A 25,407-nucleotide genomic window follows, 5' to 3' on the forward strand; every position below is an offset into this window, starting at 1 on the left:
GAGGTTATGACTGCACATGAACTAGAGACAATATGTCATCAGAAGCAGCCACATCAGATGTATTGCTTACCGGCATGAAAATATATGTTATCAAAACAGTAATGATTATATCAACATCAAGATAAATCTTATTTCAAAATACGGGTAGTCAACAAAAATCAAAATATTTTAAAACCAATATAATTTTATGGAATCTGCTTAGAAAGCAGGCACGTGAGGTCTCTCAATGCTAATTTAAGATAGTTACGCCTACATTAGATTGAAGTTAGTTTAATATTATTTAAATTAAAAATTTCGTTTCAGTAATAAAAATAGGTTATATAGGCATATCTACCTACATATCACTTCATCGAATTGAGGTTATAAATATACGAATGTTATTACAGAAATATCTGAATTATAATATTATAGATATTAATGTAGGTACCGTACATATCTGTAGCATAGAATTTTAATGCAGTCAATAACTGTATTATTGAGGCACTGGTAAACCTCTATTATTCGTTTTTGTCAACCAGTCATCGAAAAGATGAGCAATCTCAATAAGTTTCTTTTCTAATTCTATATCATTATAAAATTCCACGGGATTGTTTTTAGGCCTATCCCTAATGTAGCGCTTTCGTACATTGTTCGCTAATTGTGCCACCTCTTCCGCACGTTCTAATAAATAACTCGGCAACCTCCAAGACGTCCGCCATTTTTCTACAAAGTGACACTTTCGGCTCAAAGTGTGGTCGGAAGTACACTTTCATCCAAAGTGTTCCTTTGCACCAAAGTGTCGACTGTGCAACGGAAAAGTGATACTTTGCGTCTTCCAAAGGACACTTTAATCGAAAGTGTCGGCTATGAATACCAGCCTAAGAAATAATGTTTTTAGAAAAAAAGACATTTTCTTCAGACATGACCATAATTTTTCTTCTCTATTACTAACTCTGTTCTAAGCAAGGTACAGCATTCAGAAAAAAAAATCGGATAATCTTCTAATTTTTTACAAGGTTTCACAATGACGACAAATTATAACTTAATTCAATTCATTTACAGTTCTGAACCATATCAGTGCGCTGAAGCAATCTCTATTAATTTGTAGAAACACTTAATAAAGCCAATTAGCATTTATCAAGTCAAAATCATTTTTTGGTATAAAACTCCAAGGCAAAAAAACATTAACTCAGTCGAGAATTGCTTGAATTGCTACTTACGTATTTCATTTGCTGGAAAAATATTAGTGAAACAATTGAAGTCATAAATGATGTGAAAGGAAATAATTTCACCTCACTTTTGAACAACGCTAAATATTATATTTTAATACATGTTATATTTTGTAACCTGCTCCTTGTATATTAACTCTGCAAAAGACAAGTTGTCGTAATAATGCAAAACTTGCTATAAATCGTAACTATTATACGCCGATTGATATGTTGTGTAGAAAATAATATCACACTTAATTTCAATGCATAAAATTATTTTATATTAAGTACGGTATCTCTCAAGAAAAAAAAAATATTTATTTAAATATTACATAATTCGTTCAATTACGAATATCAAGAACTTGAGAGGTAAAAATTTTAACTCTAAATTGTGACATTTATAGCTAATCGATATTTTAAATAAAACTAAGGGAAAAATAAGATCTAAACTGTAACCTCATTTCTTAAATTTAGTTGAGAATTAAAATTAATAGCTTTCGTCTGAAAATAAAGAAAAAATAAATACAGAAGAAAGAGAGGAAATGAAAATAGAAATAACTAAAAATATGAGCGTTTGCGCGTCCTTGCAATGTTGTCAAAATGTATATCTGTGTGAGCTCCATTTGTCTCGGTCTTTATTCGTCGCTCCATTGAAGGAACTTACAGAATTTTGAATTTCGTCTGATTGGCGAAGAAGAATGAAATATATTGAAAGTGGCCTTGAGGATTATGGCGATAGAAAAAAAATGACAAATAGGAGGAAAATGGAAGGTCGTGAAAAGCTAGAAAATTATTAACAGAAATACGTCTTAGTCCTAACTATTTCTTTACAAAAAAATAAAGTACTCTTGGTTTTTACGAACTCAGAAGAAACTGTTGAAAATGTACTGTATAAATAATTATAATTATTATTGGTGTGCATTGGTTTATCGCAGGCTTCATTAGCACAGCCGATAATGAAGCTCCAGGAAATTTTGGCCTCAAGGATCAGGTAGCTGCTCTGAGGTGGGTTCGCGACAATATAGCAGAGTTTGGAGGGGACCCCAACAAGGTGACGCTACTGGGACAGAGTGCTGGTGCACAGTCTGTCAATTATCATATGTTCTCACCACTAAGTAGAGGTACAGTAGATTATTGAATTATTCTTAAAATGTACATAGAACATGGCAATTATGATGTTCATTTTATAAGCAGTAAGATACATGGGTGGTGCGATATTGTGACATCATAATAATATATACAGATTGATTACTATCTTTACAGTGAACTCTGGGTAACTTACGTTGCAAGCAGCCTTTTACAACTAATCAATTGGACCTTTCATGATAGTTTATCATATAAACCATACTATTTCGTTTAGGAATTATTTGAAGCACCGCGCAAGTATAGTAATCAGTATTACGCTATTATTATTATTATTATTATTATTATTATTATTATTGCTATTACTAGTATTATTATCATTATTATTATTACTAGAGCGGTGCAGACGGAGCACATGACAGACAGAATGGCATCATAGCAAGGGTTCCGACGTTACTCGGCGTGTTCCCTGTGTACAAGCGACGGTCAAGTACACGATGTGTTGACGTACAGACGACACAATAGAAATGACACAGTTCTCTCACGTTTCTACAATTAATTTCCTACAGATACTTTAGTAAGATTTCAAAATTACAAAACTAATTAACCATTTCATCCTAAACAAATAATATACTGTATACATGTATGATTTCATACAGAACGCAAACAAAATCACTGTTTATTTGTAACGGGATCATGATATTCTATTCGCAAAAGCACTTGAACAATTGTTTTTTGTTTTTCCTTTTCTTTACAATGAGTGTGATTTATTAATGCACATATGATACGTTATCTGATTTCTTCCAAATATTGTTACAGTGCACAACAAATGACATTTGTACGTTATTAACAGAAAACGATTTTCGTCTATCTGATAGCATGGCCTTATATGTGGAGAAGCTTCTTTCTACGTCTGTTGAGATAACTGGGGCATACGTAAAATCCTGTAAAACATTTTTTTCAACTTCTCTTAGTTCTTCAAAGGAATCCTTATCTCCAGAAATACTGTCACTAATCTTTCAGAGTTTATAATATCCACCATTTTTTCCAACTTATTTGTTATTTTCGCAGATATTATTTTACCAATTTTATCGTCTACTTGAGTCACTTTCTTCCAGGTATTTCGCAGTAGGGAAATCTGATCAACCAGTTTTGTACCAGACTTTTCTAAAGCTGTTATACAATCAGGACTAAACCCATAATTCGATTCAATGTATTCCAATTTGTTTTATGCTTGAATCAATTAACAAAAATATCACCATATTCGGAATTAAGTCTCTTAACTTTGCCGAACGAATTTGCTCCGCCTTAGGCATCGTAACACTAGAACCGAACTGTTCTTATGTTTCTTCAGTACTGACGTTTGCTTCACTACGCTGTACCTACTGCTTGGAGCTATCCGCAGACCTCTGCAGTACACAAGGTGAATTTACAACCCTTGCCCTGTTGCCAGTGTGTCGAACAACTGCTCCCTTTGCACTGCTCTAATTATTACATTGCAAACACTACATCTCCACACATAATGTCATAAATGTTGACCATGAATTATTTTCAATCAGATTTTCACAAATTCTCAGTTGACGGTACACTCCGGATCTCAGCAATTTATCATGATGTTCAAAGGAAAATTCGGCCTCGGTAGCGTAGTTGGTATAGTGCTGCCTTATATGCTCGAGGTAGGTTCGATCCCGGCCCAGGTCGATGGCATTTAAGTGTGCTTAAATGTGACAGGTTCATGTCAGTAGATTTACTGGCATGTAAAATAAGTCCTGCGGGACAAAATTCCGGCACACCGGCGACGCTGTATAACTTCGGCAGTTGCGAGTGTCTTTAAATAAAACATAACATTAAGGCCGTAACACGATACTACGAGAGGAGTTCGGCCGGCGTCGTGAATCGGGTCCCGGCATAGCTCAGTTGGTTAGAGAGCACTCAGCGCGCACAGCTGAGAGGTCCTGGGTTCGATTCCCGGTGCCGGTACGAACTTTTTTCCTATTAAAGAGTAATAACGGTAGGTTTTGTATACTCTATAACAGATTAGAGTGCGCATTTTGCTCGGCAAATAAAATAGTATTAGAACTAAAGAAAATGTAACAAATATAATTTAAATAAATATATGATATTTTGTATGTAATGCATACTTACATACAAGTGGCTTTTGCGGAACCCGGTGGTTGCCGCCCTCACATAAGCCCGCCGTCGGTCCCTATCCTGTGCAAGATTAATCCAGTCTCTGTCATCAAATCCCACCTCCCTCAAATCCATTTCAATATTATCCTTTCATCTACGTCTTGGTCTCCACAAAGGACTTCTTCTCTCCGGTCTCCCAACTGACACTCTATATGCATTTCTGGATTCTCCCATACGTGCTACATGCCCTGCTCATCTCAAACGTCTGGATTTAATGTTCCTAATTATGTCAGGCGAAGAAAACAATGCGTGCAGTTCTGCGATGTGTAACTTTCTCCATTCTCCTGTTACTTCATCCCTCTTAGCACCAAATATTTTCCTAAGAACCTTATTCTCAAACACCCTTAATCTCTGTTTCTCTCTCAATGTTTCACAACCAAACAGAACAACCAGTAATATAAGTGTTTTATAAATTCTAACTTTCTAATTTTTTGACAGCAGACTGGATGACAAAAGATTCTCAACCGAATAATAAAGGGCAGTTCCTATAATTATTCTGCGATTAATTTCCTCCCGGGAGTCATTATATTTGTTTTGTATGTAATGCAACAAAGAAAAAATATCTTATTATTCGTTGTAAAGATTTATTTGAAATAAGACTGTTAAATTTTAATGGAAAATAAACTCTAAAAAGGAATATTAATAATTCGCTACATAAGAAAATGGATTGTTGGGAAAAGTGTAAAACATTTCAGCTTCGTGAAAAAAGAAATAGAGTGACCAAAACGTACTTGTACACCCATTCGAAAAAATTAGATCTTTGGTTACTATGTAACATAAAAAATGTTCAACAAATATTTGCTGTCAATTGCATCCCATTCCATACTGCACTTTCCTATCGTTATGTGCCGTTGCTGCAGACACTTGAATACTTTCGGTGCCAATATTGACAATCCTCAGTACTGTAGGCAGAATTAAACTATTCTCAGGGTATCCAAGGAGTGTCTGGTGTCCGTTACGTTTGAAATTAGAAGCAGGAAGTACAAATAACACTCACAATGGGGAAACTCGTTGAGTTCTACAGGCTGGGTTCGTTCTCAAGAGATATTCATGAGTTTGGTCTCTTAGGTGTAACCCAAATCATACACAGAAAAACAGATTTTGAATATATATGTTCTTCCAATTTGATTTCCCTAACCAAAATGTCATTCTCTATAAAACTTTGCCGCTGCAAGTTCCGCAAGGATTATGTAATATCACAAACCTGTTATTGAGAATGAATGATACTACTTTAACAGACAGAAAACATTGATGTTTAAGCGCAATTTCAATTAAAATCACGCAGATCACAAGACATTTGCGGAAATTGCAGGGACTCATCCTGATATTGGCTTTGGACTAATTAATGTTTACAGAATTTAAGGCACGAATATAAAGCACTCATGATCTGAGATTGAACCTGTTTTATAATATTGATAATTCGTGTAATTTTATTCATATATTGAAGGATGTGTCAAGTGTCCAAGACGAAGTCCGCCATCTGTGTAATTCTAAGTGGACCTCGAATTGAGGAATAAGTTTCCAACAAAATAGGACTAATTGTTTAATAAACATGTTAATTAATTACATAAGTATTGTAATACAGTCACTGCTAAATTTAATTTAACAATCAATATTTATTAATTCATAGCGAAGTTTAAGTTTTGCCAGTTACTCGTTTATTGAATCTGTTACACCGCCCCATCTCTGAACTATTACTCCGCCGCTTCTCACAGGTTTTACTTCGCCGCATGTCTCAACTGTTACTCCGGCGCTTCTCACAGGTTTTACTCCGCCGCATGTCTCAAATGTTACTCCGGCGCTTCTCACAGGTTTTACTCCGCCGCATTTCTCAACTGTTACTCCGCCGCTTCTCACAGATTTTACTCCGCCGCATGTCTCAACTGTTACTCCGCCGCTTCTCACAGATTTTACTCCGCCGCATGTCTCAAATATTACTCCGCCGCTTTTCACGGCTTTTACTCCGCCGCATGTCTCAAATCTTACTCCCCCGCTTCTAACAGCTTTTACACCGCCCTATGTATCAACTGTTACTCCGCCGCTTCTCACAGGTTTTACTCCGCCGCATGTCTCAAATGTTACTCTGCCCTTTTTCACAGATTTTACACAGCGGCCTATGTATCAACTGTTACTTCGCCGCTTCTCACAGGTTTTACTCCGCCGCATGTCTCAAATGTTACTCCGCCGATTCTCACAAGTTTTACTCCGCCGCATGTCTCAACTGTTACTCCGCCGCATATCACAGGTTTTACTCCGCCGCATGTCTCAACTGTTACTCTGCATTTTTCACAGTTTTACACCGCCCTATGTATCAACTGTTCCTTCGCCGCTTCTCACAGGTTTTACTCCGCCGCATGTCTAAACTGTTATTCTGCCGCTTCTCTCTGCTTTTACACCGCCCTATGTATCATATGTTACTCTGCCGCTTCTCAGAGGTTTCACTCCGCCGCATGTCTCAACTGTTACTCTGCCTCTTTTCACAGCTTTTACACCGCCCTATGTGTCAACTGTTACTCCGCCGCTTTTCACAGTTTTTACTCCGCCGCATGTCTCAACTGTTACTCTGCCGCTTTTCACGGCTTTTACACCGCCCTATGTCCCAACTGTTACTCTGCCCTTTCTCACAGGTTTTACTCCGCCGCATGTCTCAACTGTTACTCCGCCGCTTCTCACAGCTTTTACACTGCCCTATGTATCAACTGTTACTCTGCTGCTTCTCACAGTTTTTACTCCGCCGCATGTCTCAACTGTTACTCTGCCGCTTCTCACAGCTTTTACACCGCCCTATGTGTCAACTGTTACTCTGCCGCTTCTCACAGCTTTTACTCCGCCGCATGTCTCAACTGTTACTCTGCCGCTTTTCACGGCTTTTACACCGCCCTATGTCCCAACTGTTACTCTGCCCTTTCTCACAGGTTTTACTCCGCCGCATGTCTCAACTGTTACTCCGCCGCTTCTCACAGCTTTTACACTGCCCTATGTATCAACTGTTACTCTGCCGCTTCTCACAGCTTTTACTCCGCCGCATGTCTCAACTGTTACTCTGCCGCTTTTCACGGCTTTTACACCGTCCTATGTCCCAACTGTTACTCTGCCCTTTCTCACAGGTTTTACTCCGCCGCATGTCTCAACTGTTACTACGCCGCTTCTCACAGCTTTTACACTGCCCTATGTATCAACTGTTACTCTGCTGCTTCTCACAGTTTTTACTCCGCCGCATGTCTCAACTGTTACTCTGCCGCTTCTCACAGCTTTTACACCGCCCTATGTGTCAACTGTTACTCCGCCGCTTTTCACAGTTTTTACTCCGCCGCATGTCTCAACTGTTACTCTGCCGCTTTTCACGGCTTTTACACCGCCCTATGTCCCAACTGTTACTCAGCCGCTTCTCACAGCTTTTACTCCGCCGCATGTCTCAACTGTTACTCTGCCGCTTTTGACGGCTTTTACACCGCCCTATGTCCCAACTGTTACTCAGCCGCTTCTCACAGGTTTTACTCCGCCGCATGTCTCAACTGTTACTCTGCCGCTTTTCACGGCTTTTACACCGCTCTATGTCCCAACTGTTACTCAGCCGCTTCTCACAGGTTTTACTCCGCCGCATGTCTCAATTGTTACTCTGCCGCTTTTCACGGCTTTTACACCGCTCTATGTCCCAACTGTTACTCAGCCGCTTCTCACAGATTTTACTCCGCCGCATGTCTCAACTGTTACTCAGCCGCTTCTCACAGGTTTTACTCCGCCGCATGTCTCAACTGTTACTCTGCCGCTTTTCACGGCTTTTACACCTCCCTATGTCCCAACTGTTACTCAGCCGCTTCTCACAGCTTTTACTCCGCCGCATGTCTCAACTGTTACTCTGCCGCTTTTCACGGCTTTTACACCGCCCTATGTCCCAACTGTTACTCAGCCGCTTCTCACAGGTTTTACTCCGCCGCATGTCTCAACTGTTACTCTGCCGCTTTTCACGGCTTTTACACCGCCCTATGTCCCAACTGTTACTCAGCCGCTTCTCACAGCTTTTACTCCGCCGCATGTCTCAACTGTTACTCTGCCGCTTTTGACGGCTTTTACACCGCCCTATGTCCCAACTGTTACTCAGCCGCTTCTCACAGGTTTTACTCCGCCGCATGTCTCAACTGTTACTCCGCCGTTTCTCACAGCTTTAACACCGTCGCATCTCTGAACTGTTACTCCCCCCATTCTCTCAAGATTTACTCCGCTGTATCTCTGAACTGTTACAGAGTCTCTTCTCTCAAGTGCTACTTCGGCGCATCTCTCAAACTTTACATTGCTGCTTCAGGCAACCGCTGCACCGGAGCATCTGGTAACGCCGATTCCGTTGCCTCTGGCTACACAGAAGCCGCTGCCTCTGGTAATACCAAAAAAGCTGCAGCTAGCATTGTCGAAACAGCTGCAGCTAGCAATACCGAAATAGCTGCCCCTAGCAATAGCGAAAAAGCTGCAGCTAGCAATACCGAAAAAGCTGCAGCTAGCAATACCGAAAAGGTGCAGTTAGCATTACCGAAACAGCTGCATGCACCAATACGAAAACAGCTGCATGTACCAATACGAAAACAGCTGCATGTACCAATACGAAAACAGCTGCATGTACCAATACGAAAACAGCTGCATGTACCAATACGAAAACAGCTGCATGTACCAATGCGAAAACAGCTGCATGTACCAATGCGAAAACAGCTGCATGTACCAATACGAAAACAGCTGCATGTACCAATACGAAAACAGCTGCATGTACCAATACGAAAACAGCTGCATGTACCAATACGAAAACAGCTGCATGTACCAATACGGAAACAGCTGCGTCTGACGACACCGATGACACTGCCTGCGGCTACACCGACACCGCTGCCTCTGCCAACTCTGATACTGCTGCCTCTGGCAAATGTGACACCGCTATCTCTGGCAATTGGAGAACCGCTGTTTGGCGCAAAGTTTTCGCCTCCTGACTGGGATTGAATATTGAAACATGTGTCGTCACTATCTTGAATTGAAACCTGTCATTGTACATTTGAACTTAATTGAAAATTGAAACAACATTGTCTTTGGTGATGTGAATTGAAATATCTATCTTTAATAATAATAATAATAATAATAATAATAATAATAATAATAATAATGGCTTTATTTAACCTGGCAGAGTTAAGGCCGTAAGGCCTTCTCTTACACTCGACCAGGATAAAACTTGCTTACATAGTTGAAAATAAAACTGGATCAGAATTAAGTAATTACATACTGATACGATTTAGGTACATAATGAGATCAAAAGAGGCAGTTACATAAAAATTTACCTTATAAAATAAAAATAAACATAGTGTGAAATACATATTAAGGTTGTTGGAATCAAATACGAATCACATAAAGACAGAAGCCGATAATTCAATGAAAAAAAAATGTACGCAGTAAAAATAAAAATAAACACATTAGTATACATATTAGTATTAGATTACAGTTAAGTAGGATTCACATAATTAAACCATAAACCGACAATCGAATAAAATGTACACAAAATTAGATTAATAATAAAAATAATAACACATTGGGATACATATTGGCGTTAAGTGTTATAAATAAACACGATTTACATGGTTACACAATAAAAATAAGAAACAAAAATAAAATTTAAAAAAAATAAAAATAAATACATTTCAACACATTCTATTAAATATTTGCAACGCGTTAGGTCATCATAAGATATTTTTTTTAATTTACATTTAAAGGAAATTAAAGTTCGGCAGCCCTTGAATTCAGGCGGCAGAGAATTCCAGTGACGAGAAGTAGCAACAGTGAAAGATGAAGAACAAAGAGATGATGTGTGGAATAGTATTTCTAGCGTGTTATCATATTGTGACCGAGTATTTAAGTTATGAAATCGAGAAAGACTGTGGAATCGGACAGATAAGTAAGAGGGAGTAGAGGTGTGCCAAATTCGATATAAGAGAGAAAGGGAATGTAACTTCCTCCTCTCATTTAACCTGAGCCACAATAATTTATCGAAAGAAGGCGAAATGTGATCGTAGTAGCGGACATTACAAATGAAACGAACACACGCATTATGAACACGTTGCAGTTTCTTGGAAAAATCCACCCCGAGATCACTGAATAAAGCGTCACAATAATCGAAATGAGGCATTATAAGAGTCTGTACAAGGGTCTGCTTTAATTTAGCTGGATAGTGGTACAATCTTTTAAAAGGTGAAGAGTGGAAAATACTTTCATGTACGTGTGTTTGATATGCGTGTCCCAGGTAAGGTTAGATTCAAAATGAACTCCCAGGTTTTTTACAGTTGAACTGAATGGAATGATCGCTTTATTCAGAGTCACAGGAGGAAGATTCAGCTTATTAATATCGGGGATTAATCTTTTATTCGAAAATAAGATAGCCAGTGATTTATCTGTATTTAAGTTAAGTCCGAATTCTTGAGACCAGATGAAACGGATTCGAGATCTTTATTGAGTCTGTTAATACAGTCACTTAGTCTATCAGAACTGGCGGAAATGTATAATTGAACGTCATTTGCATAAATATGATATCTGCAATATTTAAATGACTTGGCGATATCGTTAATATAGAGACAGAAAAGCAATGGACCCAATACCGAGCCCTGGGGAAATCCTGACTACTCTCTGCCAGGAGGAGAACCGATTATTAAAGACAACACGCTGCTGGCGGCCAGTGAAGTAGGAGTGCATCCATGTGATAACGCTGTCAGAAAAATTTAACACTCGAAGCTTAGTTAATAGTAGATCCATGTCAATAGACTCAAATGCTTTACTTTATGCTCGACCATGCCGAAATGTAGTAATTATACACCTGGTAGCAGTCCTTTAATGCATGTCATTAAAGTACACCTACTCATTAAAGTACAGGTGTTCAGCCAATGACAACTCAGCTTACAGGTTTTCAGCCAATGACAAGTTAGCTTTGTACCGTTATAAAACCGCAAGTATCGATTATTCTCGGATATGCAATCCAAAGAGAATTAGCGAAAAGTCACGGAGGCTGGAAATCCAATACTGTCGCAGAATGCTATGTTCTGTTACTATAATAATTAGCGTTAATTGTAAATAATATTCAAATAAATTCAATTAGTCATCTCGTTTTTCAATGTCGAATTCAATAATCAAGGTTATATCAAGATTAACGGGATTACATCAAGGTCAATGACATTATTGTTCCTCGGAAAAAATCAATACTTTCGCGTCTGCGCACATCTCATAATTCACGACCTAGAACAAGGTCACTTCCGATCTTGTCAGATGCAAATAAAATGTATACATCTGAACAATTTGAAGTTAGAAATATGGTCGAGCATAAAAAGTCGTATGAAACTCGCCTATAATGGTAATTCAGAAGCTCGCTTGCGCTCGTTTCATAAACATCCATAGTCGCTTCTTAATTACCGTCATTATAGGCTCGTTGCATAATGTACTATTAAATGGGCTGTAAGTTTTACGGGCTTAAAATAACTCTCGAATTATATTAGGACAGCTGGTTATTTAACCGATCTTTCATTCTGTACTGTAATATAGGTGTATCAAGAAGAGTTGTGTTTGTTCCATTAGGGAGGTAATGGTCATACGTTGATTTAGAAGAAATACTTGTATAGATTTGAATTCAAGTGCCTAGATGTGAACACGTGATTGAGTATAGGCCAAAAATATCGTAACTGTATAAATATATTCGGAAGGCTTTTTTATTTTTACCAAGTTCTTGTCACCATTGCGGCATTTTTTGATTTGGAAATATTTATCGTCTTGGTATTGGACGACCGTCGAGTCACCAGTGCGCCCGCCTGGGGTATAGCACAACGAGTGATGTATTTGTAAGCAAAATGTGCCCTGGTTCTGAAATTTCGGTAGTATCGGTAGTTGTTGTTTATGTCGTCACCACCACCAATTTTTTTATTTTTTTAGAGCAGATTTACTTTACATTTTTATTATTATAGACAAAATTGAATGTATTTTTATGGTATTTATTGTTATTTTTGCGATATTTACGAGAATATTTATTATTTTATTTGATATTGATTTTCTTAATATTTATTAATTTCAGACTAGCATTTACGCAGGAATACTTACGTAATATGAGACGAAAATACATGGAATCAAATTCAGGTTGTTCGGTCTGCGGAGTACATTTCACTGTGAAAATGTTTAAATGTGAATAAAATACAACTTTTGGCAAAAGAAAAAAAAAATAGAAACAAAAAAATGTGTCCCGGTGCCAACTCTCCTCGAAAAATATACCTTGACGATACCTGGGCCAGCCACGTCTGAAATACATCCCTAAGTACAACTAATGATGTCCTATCAGTGTGTTAATGTTAAGAAATGTTTACTTACTTACTTACTGTACTGGGTTTTAAGGAACCCGGAGGTTCATTGCCGCCCTCACTTAAGCCCGCCATTGGTCCCTATCCTGAGCAAGATTAATCCAGTCTCTACCATCATATTCCACCTTCCTCAAATCCACTTTAATATTATCTTCCCATCTACGTCTCGGCCTCCCCAAAGGTCTTTATCGCGCTGGCCTCCCAACTAACCCTCTATATGCATTTCTGGATTCGCCCATACGTGCTACATGCCCTGCCCATCTCAAGCGTCTGGATTTAATGTTCCTAATTATGTCAGGTGAAGCATACAATGCGTGCAGCTCTGCGTTGTGTAACTTTCTCCATTCTCCTGTAACTTCATCCCTCTCAGCCCCAAATATTTTCCTAAGAACTTTATTCTCAAACACCCTTAATCTCTGTTCCTCTCTCAAAATGAGAGTCCAAGTTCACAACCATATAGAACAACCGGTAATATAACTGTTTTATAAATTCTAACTTTAAGATTTTTTGACAGCAGAGTAGATGACAAAAGCTTCGCAACGGAATAATAACACGCATTTCCCATATTTATTCTGTGTTTAATTTCCTTCTGAGTATCATTTATATTTGTTACTGTTGCTCCAATATATTTGAATTTTTCCACCTCTTCGAAGGGTAAATCTCCAATTTTTATATTTCCATTTCGTACAATATTCTGGTCACGAGACATAATCATATACTTAGTCTTTTCGGGATTTACTTCCTACTCTATCGCTTTACTTGCTTCAAGTAGAATTTCCGTGTTTTCCCCAATCGTTTGTGGATTTTCTCCTAACATATTCACGTCATTCGCATAGACGAGAAGCTGATGTAACCCGTTCAATTCCAAACCATCTGTGCTATCCTTAACTTTCCTAATGGCATATTCTAGAGCAAAATTAAAAAGCAGAGGTGACAATGCATCTCCCTGCTTCAGCCCGCAGTGCCTTGGAAAAGCTACCCTGTAAAATTTAAGATTAGTGAATTGGCATGTTTTTTGCGTGGATCCTTCAAATATAAAAGTAACGGATAGAGACTGGACAGTCATAGCCTTCCGAAAGCAGTACTGGAAGTATCAGCCTAAAATTAGTTTAGGAAGGTGAAGAATGTTGGACCGGAGTAGGCCGCGTGGTCTAAGTCAAGATGGCGGCGGTGTTACACCGATACCCGATCGTAACTAGAATTTAATAATGTGAGGAACTCTAATGTAGCCCCATGGAGAGAGTTGAGTGGGACGACGGGTAACTCACCTTCTATAATACGAAATTAGCGATCTTGCTTGATTGTCTTCCAAGAACATCACGCCTCAGCTTACGTTTGTCTTGAAATTTCCATAGAAACAGCCGGCATTGTGAGATATTTATTATTACGATTGATTGATATGGAAACATTTGTCATTCTTTACACACACGACACACACAAATCCCGTGTAGTTTGACTTACTTTTAGTTAGTTACAGTTCGAAGTGACAGTTGTGATAAAGTGAAAAATATCTAGTTCTTATATCAGCATTGCTTTGTTAGAAACTTAGCACTGTTTTGTCTTTGTAAATTGACTTTAAATGTCATCACATTTAACAAATTATAGACCTTAATTTCGGAGGATTTTCTCCGTGAATTTGTTGTGTCGTGCAGAATAAACTGACAAATATGACTGATAGCTTAATTATGGAATATTCATTCCTGACAAACAATTGATTTGTATAAATTCATGAATCAGTTTAATTCATAATTTTATTATTGCTTATGTTGTGCCAAGTAATAAAATAAAAAATAATTGATTTTATTTTTTTATTTTTTTTTATACCATTTAGTACGAGAAAAATTCGTACCGGCATCGGGAATGGAACCCAGGACCTCTCAGCTGTGCGCGCTGAGTGCTCTCTAACCAACTGAGCTATGCCGGGACCCGATTCACGACGCCGGCCGAACTCCTCTCGTAGTATCGTGTTACGGCCCGGTGCCGGTACGAATTTTTCTCGTACTTAATGGTATAAAAAAACAAACTGACTAGTCATACTAGTCGAGCAAAATATAATGAGGTGGGCGAGACCTCATTCATATTTGATACATATATGATGTTAACAGTTTAAAGAAACTGTTGTTGAATATGGCCATAAAGTCATGTAATATGCGCTCCTGTACATATATGACGTGTATCGTCTCAAGTGCAGGTAGTAGGGCCGTAACACGATACTACGAGAGGAGTTCGGCCGGCGTCCTGAATCGGGTCCCGGCATAGCTCAGTTGGTTAGAGAGCACTCAGCGCGCACAGCTGAGAGGTCCTGGGTTCGATTCCCGGTTCCGGTACGAATTTTTCTCCTTCTTAATGGTATAAAAAAACAAACTGACTAGTCTTACTAGTCGAGTAAAATATAATGAGGTGGGCGAGACCTCATTCATATTTGATACACAATTAATTTTATGTTAAATAAAGGAGTAATATGTGATAGAATATTGTGAAATGTTTAATTTTATTGGATGAAAAGTGAAGTATGAACCTGACTATGAAATATATTTTTCATGTAACAATATCCCCATATAGGCCTATTTATTTAAAATTTAGAAGTACAAGACAATTTTATTAGAATGTACTGTAGGCTACAAGTACAGTATTTGTTACCGAAAATTAGGCGGAAATAGCGTCAAAACATGTATAGAACCTGAAGTTTAACTTTATCTTAACTGAATACGTTGAGATAACTGTTGTGTGTGAAATTTTATGATTTCGATGGTTACTGTAAACCAGTGGTCAGCGAAGATTACGTCATATAAAGTATAGCCCACATAAACAGCAAAGGGGAAGATTGGCGGGAGAGTATATCCAAACTGCGTAACATTGAATGAACAAGTGATTAGTAATGGGACGGAGATCATGTCTTACCCCTCCGCCCTTCTGGCCTAATGTGGGATTGAAACGCGAGTCAAGTAATGCCGACCACTGTTGTAGAGCTATATTTAAATGTGAGCACTTTACGAATTGTAACTCATTTGTCTATCTCTTTAAACCTAATGATTAAGAAAAATAATTCGTTCATTCAAAGTGTTCTGCACATGGGCAGGTCTGTCTTTCACTGCAAACCCAGCATTCTCCAGTCTTTCCTATTTTCTACCATCCTCTTTGTCTCCTCATTTGATCTATACGGTATATCTTAATGTCATTTACCAAAAGTATTTTCTTCTGCCCCGAACTCTTCTCCCGTTCACCATTCCTTCCAGTGCATCCTTCAGAAGGCAGTTTCTTCTCAACCAATTCCTTTTCCTCTTTCTGCTCAGTTTCAGCATCATTCGTTCTTCATCCACTCTTTCCAACACAGCATGGTTTCTTATTGTGGCTGTACATATGACATGCTCTATCCTTCTCCAAACTCACATTTCAATTGCTTCTAGTCGCTTCTCTTCACTTCGTCGTAATGTCCAAGTTTTTGTTCTATACAATGCTACAATCCACACAAAGCACTCCTCATTCTTATTTCTTTCTCCAGAGATCCGCAGAAGGTCTCTTTTTTCTATGATAAACTTCCTTTGCCATTGCTGTAGGCCTACTCCTTTTTAGTTCTTGGCAGCACGTAATGTACTGCTTATACTGCACCCCAAGTATTTGAAGCTGTCAACTTGGTCTACTGCCTTATTTAGAATTCGCAAGTTTACCTTCTTTACTTTTCTTCCTATGGCCATGGTCTTCGTCTTGTTGGCATTTATCTTTATTCCATACCGCCGTCGACCTCGGTAACGCAGTTGGTATAGCGCTGGCCTTCTGTGCTCGAGGTTGCGGGATCGATCCCGGTCCAATCTGTGCTTAAATGCGACAGGATCATGTCAGTAGATTTACAGGCATATAAGAGATCTCCTGCGAGACAAAATTCCGGCACACCGACGAGCTGATGTAAACTCGGCAGTTGCGAGCATCCTTAAATAGACCGTAACATAAAATTTTCCATACTGTCGACAGCCGTCATTTAGCTCTAGTAGCATATCCCTTAGTACCATCTTCTCTTCTGCTAACAACGCCATATCATCAGCAAATCTTATACACATCATTCTTCTTCCTCCCACTATCACTCCTCCCCTGTTCTGAAAACAATTCTTCACTAAACCCTCCAAGTAGATGTAGAACAGTGTACGTGATAAAGGGCATCCTTTCGTACTGCTGTCCCTGTTTAACTTCTTCTGTTGTCTCGTCTCCTACCCTGTGAATTGCTGTGTATAGGTTTCATTAAAGTAATTGTCTTTTCAGTTTTCTTAGTTTCGAAAGACTGAGGCTGTAACACGTCACACATTCATTTTGTATGAGGTCTCGCCCACCTCATTGAATACTACAGGGCTACTATGAAGTAGCCAATATTTATTATTTCTATTTAATACGAGAAAAATTTGTACCGGCACCGGGAATCGAACCCAGGACCTCTCAGCTCTGCACGCTGAGCGCTCTTTCCAACTGAGCAGTCATTTAAATATGCGCTCCTGCATATATGATTTGTATCGTCTCAAATGCAGGTAGTAAGGCCGTAAAAGCATTACGAGAGGTGTTCGGCCGGCGCCGTGGATCGTGTCCCGGCATAGCTCAGTTGGAAAGAGCGCTCAGCGTGCAGAGCTTAGAGGTCCTGGGTTCGACTTCCGGTGCCGGTACGAATTTACTCATATTAAATAGTAATAGTACATATTGGCTACTTCATAATAGCCGTGTAGTATCCAATGAGGTGGGCGAGACCTCATACAAAATGAATATGTGATGTATTAACTGTTAGCAGTTGTCACAAACTGATGTTGAATATGGCCACCTAGACATTTATATATTCGCTCCTGCATATACTGCGTGTTCAATTCAAAGTATGTCATGGCTCGCTGTATGCCGTCATGTGGCTAGTCGATGAGCCTAGACAATTCAATCTTCCTACACCTACGCAGAGGCGTATTACCTATGTGCCAGAGAAGTTGCCTAGCAAGTACGGCGTTCATTCTGAAGAGTACTTACCGATACGTACGGTAACGCCTGTAGTGGCAGGAATGTGAACGGTTTGGAAACACGTACTGAGATGAGTTTTTTTATTACTGTAGGGATATGGGCAGACGATTACTTACGTAGCCTGTTCGTTGACATTAACTTCGACGGTCAACATGGACACGGAGCATTTGATTTATATTGTGGAAAGTTGCCGTACGCAACCGATGATAAATACCCTGCGTACGACTTGCCCGCGCAAAACACAGTTCGAAAGAGGTTATGGTAGCACTCAGACCGTACAGACCGCAATCTCTTGCTACGACGTTCAAGTTATACTGTACTCGTTCTAAAGTTCAGATTGAACGCCTTGATTAATAGGCAACTTCTCTGACAAAATCTGAAACTCGCTTCAAATTGCTGACTCACAACAGTGAGGTCATGACACACTTTGAAATGAACACCCAGTATGAATAGTATCGTCTCAAATGCAGGTAGTAAGGCTGTAAAAGCATTACGAGAGGGGTTCGGCCGGCGCCGTGGATCGTGTCCCGGCATAGTTCAGTCGGAAAGAGCTCTCAGCGCGAAGAGCTGAGAGGCCCTGGGTTCGATTCCCGGTGCCGGTACGAACTTTTTTCCTATTAAAGAGTAATAACGGTAGGTTTTGTATACTCTATAACAGATTAGAGTGAGCATATTGCTCTGCAAATAAAATAGTATTAGAACTAAAGAAAATGTAACAAATATAATTTAAATAAATATATGATATTTCGTATGTAATGCATACTTACATACAAGTGGCTTTTACGGAACCCGGAGGTTGCCGCCCTCACATAAGCCCGCCGTCGGTCCCTATCCTGTGCAAGATTAATCCAGTCTCTGTCATCAAATCCCACCTCCCTCAAATCCATTTCAATATTATCCTTTCATCTACGTCTTGGTCTCCACAAAGGACTTCTTCTCTCCGGTCTCCCAACTGACACTCTATATGCATTTCTGGATTCTCCCATACGTGCTACATGCCCTGCTCATCTCAAACGTCTGGATTTAATGTTCCTAATTATGTCAGGCGAAGAAAACAATGCGTGCAGTTCTGCGATGTGTAACTTTCTCCATTCTCCTGTTACTTCATCCCTCTTAGCACCAAATATTTTCCTAAGAACCTTATTCTCAAACACCCTTAATCTCTGTTTCTCTCTCAATGTTTCACAACCAAACAGAACAACCAGTAATATAAGTGTTTTATAAATTCTAACTTTCTAATTTTTTGACAGCAGACTGGATGACAAAAGATTCTCAACCGAATAATAAAGGGCAGTTCCTATAATTATTCTGCGATTAATTTCCTCCCGGGAGTCATTATATTTGTTTTGTATGTAATGCAACAAAGAAAAAATATCTTATTATTCGTTGTAAAGATTTATTTGAAATAAGACTGTTAAATTTTAATGGAAAATAAACTCTAAAAAGGAATATTAATAATTCGCTACATAAGAAAATGGATTGTTGGGAAAAGTGTAAAACATTTCAGCTTCGTGAAAAAAGAAATAGAGTGACCAAAACGTACTTGTACACCCATTCGAAAAAATTAGATCTTTGGTTACTATGGAACATAAAAAATGTTCAACAAATATTTGCTGTCAATTGCATCCCATTCCATATTGCACTTTTCTATCGTTATGTCCCGTTGCTGCAGACACTTGAATACTTTCAGTGCCAATATTGACAATCCTCAGTACTGTAGGCAGAATTAAACTATTCTCAGGGTATCCAAGGAGTCTCTGGTGTCCGTTACGTTTGAAATTAGAAGCAGGAAGTACAAATAATACTCACAATGGGGAAACTCGTTGAGTTCTACAGGCTGGGTTCGGTCATAAGAGATATTCATGAGTTTGGTCTCTTAGGTGTAACCCAAATCATACACAGAAAAACAGCTTTTGAATATATATGTTCTTCCAATTTGATTTCCCTAATCAAAATGTCATTCTCTATAAATCTTTGTCGCTGCAAGTTCCGCAAGGATTATGTAATATCACAAACCCGTTATTGAGAATGAATGATACTACTTTAACAGATAGAAAACATTGATGTTTAAGCGCAATTTTAATTAAAATCACGCAGATCACAAGACATTTGCGGAAATTGCAGGGACTCATCCTGATATTGGCTCTGCACTAATTAATGTTTACAGAATTTAAGGCACGAATATAAAGCACTCATGATCTGAGATTGAACCTGTTTTATAATATTGATAATTCGTGTAATTTTATTCATATATTGAAGGATGTGTCAAGTGTCCAAGACGAAGTCCGCCATCTGTGTAATTCTAAGTGGACCTCGAATTGAGGAATAAGTTTCCAACACAATAGGCCTATTTGTTTAATAAACATGTTAATTAATTACATAAGTATTGTAATACAGTCACTGCAAAATTTAATTTAACAATCAATATTTATTAATTCATAGCGAACTTTAAGTTTTGCCAGTTACTCGTTTATTGAATCTGTTACACCGCCGCATCTCTGAACTGTTACTCCGCCGCTTCTCACAGGTTTTACTTCGCCGCATGTCTCAACTGTTACTCCGGCGCTTCTCACAGGTTTTACTCCGCCGCATGTCTCAAATGTTACTCCGCCGCTTCTCACAGGTTTTACTCCGCCGCATGTCTCAAATGTTACTCCGCCGCATGTCTCAACTGTTACTCCGGCGCTTCTCACAGGTTTTACTCCGCCGCATGTCTCAAATGTTACTCCGCCGCATGTCTCAACGTTACTCCGCCGCTTCTCACAGGTTTTACTCCGCCGCATGTCTCAAATGTTACTCCGCCGCATGTCTCAACTGTTACTCCGCCGCATGTCTCAACTGTTACTCCGCCGCTTCTCACAGGTTTTACTCCGCCGCAAGTCTCAAATGTTACTCTGCCCTTGTTCACAGATTTTACACCGCCCTATGTATCAACTGTTACTCCGCCGTTTCTCACAGCTTTTACTCCGCCGCATGTCTCAAATCTTACTCCCCCGCTTCTAACAGCTTTTACACCGCCCTATGTATCAACTGTTACTCCGCCGCTTCTCACAGGTTTTACTCCGCCGCAAGTCTCAAATGTTACTCTGCCCTTGTTCACAGATTTTACACCGCCCTATGTATCAACTGTTACTCCGCCGTTTCTCACAGCTTTTACTCCGCCGCATGTCTCAAATCTTACTCCCCCGCTTCTAACAGCTTTTACACCGCCCTATGTATCAACTGTTACTCCGCCGCTTCTCACAGGTTTTACTCCGCCGCTTCTCACAGGTTTTACTCCGCCGCTTCTCACAGGTTTTACTCCGCCGCATGTCTCAAATGTTACTCTGCCCTTTTTCACAGATTTTACACCGCGGCCTATGTATCAACTGTTACTTCGCCGCTTCTCACAGGTTTTACTCCGCCGCATGTCTCAAATGTTACTCCGCCGATTCTCGCAGGTTTTACTCCGCCGCATGTCTCAACTGTTACTCTGCATTTTTCACAGTTTTACACCGCCCTATGTATCAACTGTTCCTTCGCCGCTTCTCACAGGTTTTACTCCGCAGAATGTCTAAACTGTTATTCTGCCGCTTCTCTCTGCTTTTACACCGCCCTATTTATCATATGTTACTCTGCCGCTTCTCAGAGATTTCACTCCGCCGCATGTCTCAACTGTTACTCTGCCTCTTTTCACAGCTTTTACACCGCCCTATGTGTCAACTGTTACTCCGCCGCTTCTCACAGGTTTTACTCCGCCGCATGTCTCAACTGTTACTCTGCCTCTTTTCACAGCTTTTACACCGCCCTATGTGTCAACTGTTACTCCGCCGCTTCTCACAGGTTTTACTCCGCCGCATGTCTCAACTGTTACTCTGCCGCTTTTCACGGCTTTTACACCGCCCTATGTCCCAACTGTTACTCTGCCGTTTCTCACAGGTTTTACTCCGCCGCATGTCTCAACTGTTACTCCGCCGCTTCTCACAGCTTTTACACTGATCTATGTATCAACTGTTACTCTGCCGCTTCTCACAGCTTTTACTCCGCCGCATGTCTCAACTGTTACTCTGCCGCTTTTCACGGCTTTTACATCGCCCTATGTCCCAACTGTTACTCAGCCGCTTCTCACAGGTTTTACTCCGCCGCATGTCTCAACTGTTACTCTGCCGCTTCTCACAGCTTTTACTTCGCCGCATGTCTCAACTGTTACTCCGCCGCTTCTCACAGCTTTTACACTGCCCTATGTATCAACTGTTACTCTGCCGCTTCTCACAGATTTTACTCCGCCGCATGTCTCAACTGTTACTCTGCCGCTTCTCACAGCTTTTACTTCGCCGCATGTCTCAACTGTTACTCCGCCGCTTCTCACAGCTTTTACACTGCCCTATGTATCAACTGTTACTCTGCCGCTTCTCACAGCTTTTACTCCGCCGCATGTCTCAACTGTTACTCCGCCGCTTCTCACAGCTTTTACACTGCCCTATGTATCAACTGTTACTCTGCCGCTTCTCACAGCTTTTACTCCGCCGCATGTCTCAACTGTTACTCTGCCGCTTTTCACGGCTTTTACACCGCCCTATGTCCCAACTGTTACTCAGCCGCTTCTCACAGGTTTTACTCCGCCGCATGTCTCAACTGTTACTCTGCCGCTTCTCACAGCTTTTACTTCGCCGCATTTCTCAACTGTTACTCTGCCGCTTCTCACAGCTTTTACTTCGCCGCATGTCTCAATTGTTACTCCGCCGTTTCTCACAGCTTTAACACCGTCGCATCTCTGAACTGTTACTCCGCCCATTCTCTCAAGATTTACTCCGCTGTATCTCTGAACTGTTACAGAGTCTCTTCTCTCAAGTGCTACTTCGGCGCATTTCTCAACCTTTACATTGCTGCTTCAGGCAACCGCTGCACCGGAGCATCTGGTAACGCCGATTCCGTTGCCTCTGGCTACACAGAAGCCGCTGCCTCTGGTAATACCGAAAAAGGTGCAGCGAGCAATGTCGAAACACCTGCAGCTAGCAATACCGAAATAGCTGCCCCTAGCAATAGCGAAAAAGCTGCAGCTAGCAATACCGAAAAAGCTGCAGCTAGCAATACCGAAAAGGTGCAGTTAGCATTACCGAAACAGCTGTATGTACCAATACGAAAACAGCTGCATGTACCAATACGAAAACAGCTGCATGTACCAATACGAAAACAGCTGCATGTACCAATACGAAAACAGCTGCATGTACCAATGCGAAAACAGCTGCATGTACCAATGCGAAAACAGCTGCATGTACCAATGCGAAAACAGCTGCATGTACCAATGCGAAAACAGCTGCATGTACCAATGCGAAAACAGCTGCATGTACCAATACGAAAACAGCTGCATGTACCAATACGAAAACAGCTGCATGTACCAATACGAAAACAGCTGCATGTACCAATGCGAAAACAGCTGCATGTACCAATGCGAAAACAGCTGCATGTACCAATGCGAAAACAGCTGCATGTTCCAATACGAAAACAGCTACATGCACCAATACGGAAACAGCTGCGTCTGACGACACCGTTGACACTGCCTGCGGCTACACCGACACCGCTGCTTCTGCCAACTCTGATACTGCTGCCTCAGGCAAATGTGACACCGCTATCTCTGGCAATTGGAGAACCGCTGTTTGGCGCAAAGTTTTCGCCTCCTGACTGGAATTGAATATTGAAACATGTGTCGTCACTATCTTGAATTGAAACGTGTCATTGTACATTTGAACTTAATTGAAAATTGAAACAACTTTGTCTTTGGTGATGTGAATTGAAATATCTATCTTTAATAATAATAATAATAATTATAATAATAATAATTATTATTATTATTATTATTATTATTATTATTATTATTATTATTATTATTATTATTATTATTATTATTATTATTATTATTATAATGGGTTTATTTAACCTGGCAGAGTTAAGGCCGTAAGGCCTTCTCTTACACTCGACCAGGATAAAACTTGCTTACATAGTTGAAAATAAAACTGGATCAGAATTAAGTAATTACATACTGATACAATTTAGGTACATAATGAGATCAAAAGAGGCAGTTACATAAAAATTTACCTTATAAAATAAAAATAAACATAGTGTGAAATACATATTAAGGTTGTTGGAATCAAATACGAATCACATAAAGACAGAAGCCGATAATTCAATGAAAAAAAATGTACGCAGTAAAAATAAAAATAAACACATTAGTATACATATTAGTATTAGATTACAGTTAAGCAGGATTCACATAATTAAACTATAAACCGACAATCGAATAAAATGTACACAAAATTAGATTAATAATAAAAAAAATAACACATTGGGATACATATTGGCGTTAAGTGTGATAAATAAACACGATTTACATGGTTACACAATAAAAATAAGAAACAAAAAGAAAATAAAAAAAATAAAAATAAATACATTTGAACACATTCTATTAAATATTTGCAACGCGTTAGGTCTGGCAACTCATCATAAGATATTTTTTAAATTTACATTTAAAGGAAATTAAAGTTCGGCAGCCCTTGAATTCAGGCGGCAGAGAATTCCAGTGACGAGAAGTAGCAACAGTGAAAGATGAAGAATAAAGAGATGATGTGTGGAATAGTATTTCTAGCGTGTTATCATATTGTGACCGAGTATTTAAGTTATGAAATCGAGAAAGACTGTGGAATCGGACAGATAAGTAAGAGGGAGTAGAGGTGTGCCAAATTCGATATAAGAGAGAAAGGGAATGTAACTTCCTCCTCTCATTTAACCTGAGCCACAATAATTTATCGAAAGAAGGCGAAATGTGATCGTAGTAGCGGACATTACAAATGAAACGAACACACGCATTATGAACACGTTGCAGTTTCTTGGAAAAATCCACCCCGAGATCACTGAATAAAGCGTCACAATAATCGAAATGAGGCATTATAAGAGTCTGTAAACCGTCTGCTTTAATTTAGTTGGATAGTGGTACAATCTTTTTAAAAGGTGAAGAGTGGAAAATACTTTCATGTACGTGTGTTTGATATGCGTGTCCCAGGTAAGGTTAGATTCAAAATGAACTCCCAGGTTTTTTACAGTTGAACTGAATGGAATGACCGCTTTATTCAGAGTCACAGGAGGAAGATTCAGCTTATTAATATCGGGGATTAATCTTTTATTCGAAAATAAGATAGCCAGTGATTTATCTGTATTTAAGTTAAGTCCGAATTGTTGAGACCAGATGAAACGGATTCGAGATCTTTATTGAGTCTGTTAATACAGTCAGTTAGTCTATCAGGACTGGCGGAAATGTATAATTGAACGTCATTTGCATAAATATGATATCTGCAATATTTAAATGACTTGGCGATATCGTTAATATAGAGGCAGAAAAGCAGTGGACCCAATACCGAACCCTGGGGAAATCCTGACTACTCTCTGCCAGGAGGAGAACCGATTATTAAAGATAACACACTGCTGGCGGCCAGTGAAGTAGGAGTGCATCCATGTGATAACGCTGTCAGAAAAATTTAACACTCGAAGCTTAGTTAATAGTAGATCCATGTCAATAGACTCAAATGCTTTACTTTATGCTCGACCATGCCTAAATGTAGTAATTATACACCTGG

General features: G+C 39.4%; 1 protein-coding gene across 1 annotated transcript in view; it reads left to right on the forward strand.

Moving 5' to 3' along the window:
- Window positions 1-25,407, forward strand: part of LOC138705176 (juvenile hormone esterase-like) — an 89,148-nt gene that overhangs the window by 16,567 nt on the left and 47,174 nt on the right. The window contains exon 4 of the mRNA XM_069833881.1: window positions 2,123-2,308. Coding sequence (XP_069689982.1) covers window positions 2,123-2,308 — 186 coding nt within the window. The remainder of the gene's footprint in view (window positions 1-2,122; window positions 2,309-25,407) is intronic.

Source organism: Periplaneta americana, chromosome 8 (assembly GCF_040183065.1).
Source record: "Periplaneta americana isolate PAMFEO1 chromosome 8, P.americana_PAMFEO1_priV1, whole genome shotgun sequence".
NCBI classification, from domain to species: Eukaryota; Metazoa; Arthropoda; class Insecta; order Blattodea; family Blattidae; genus Periplaneta; species Periplaneta americana.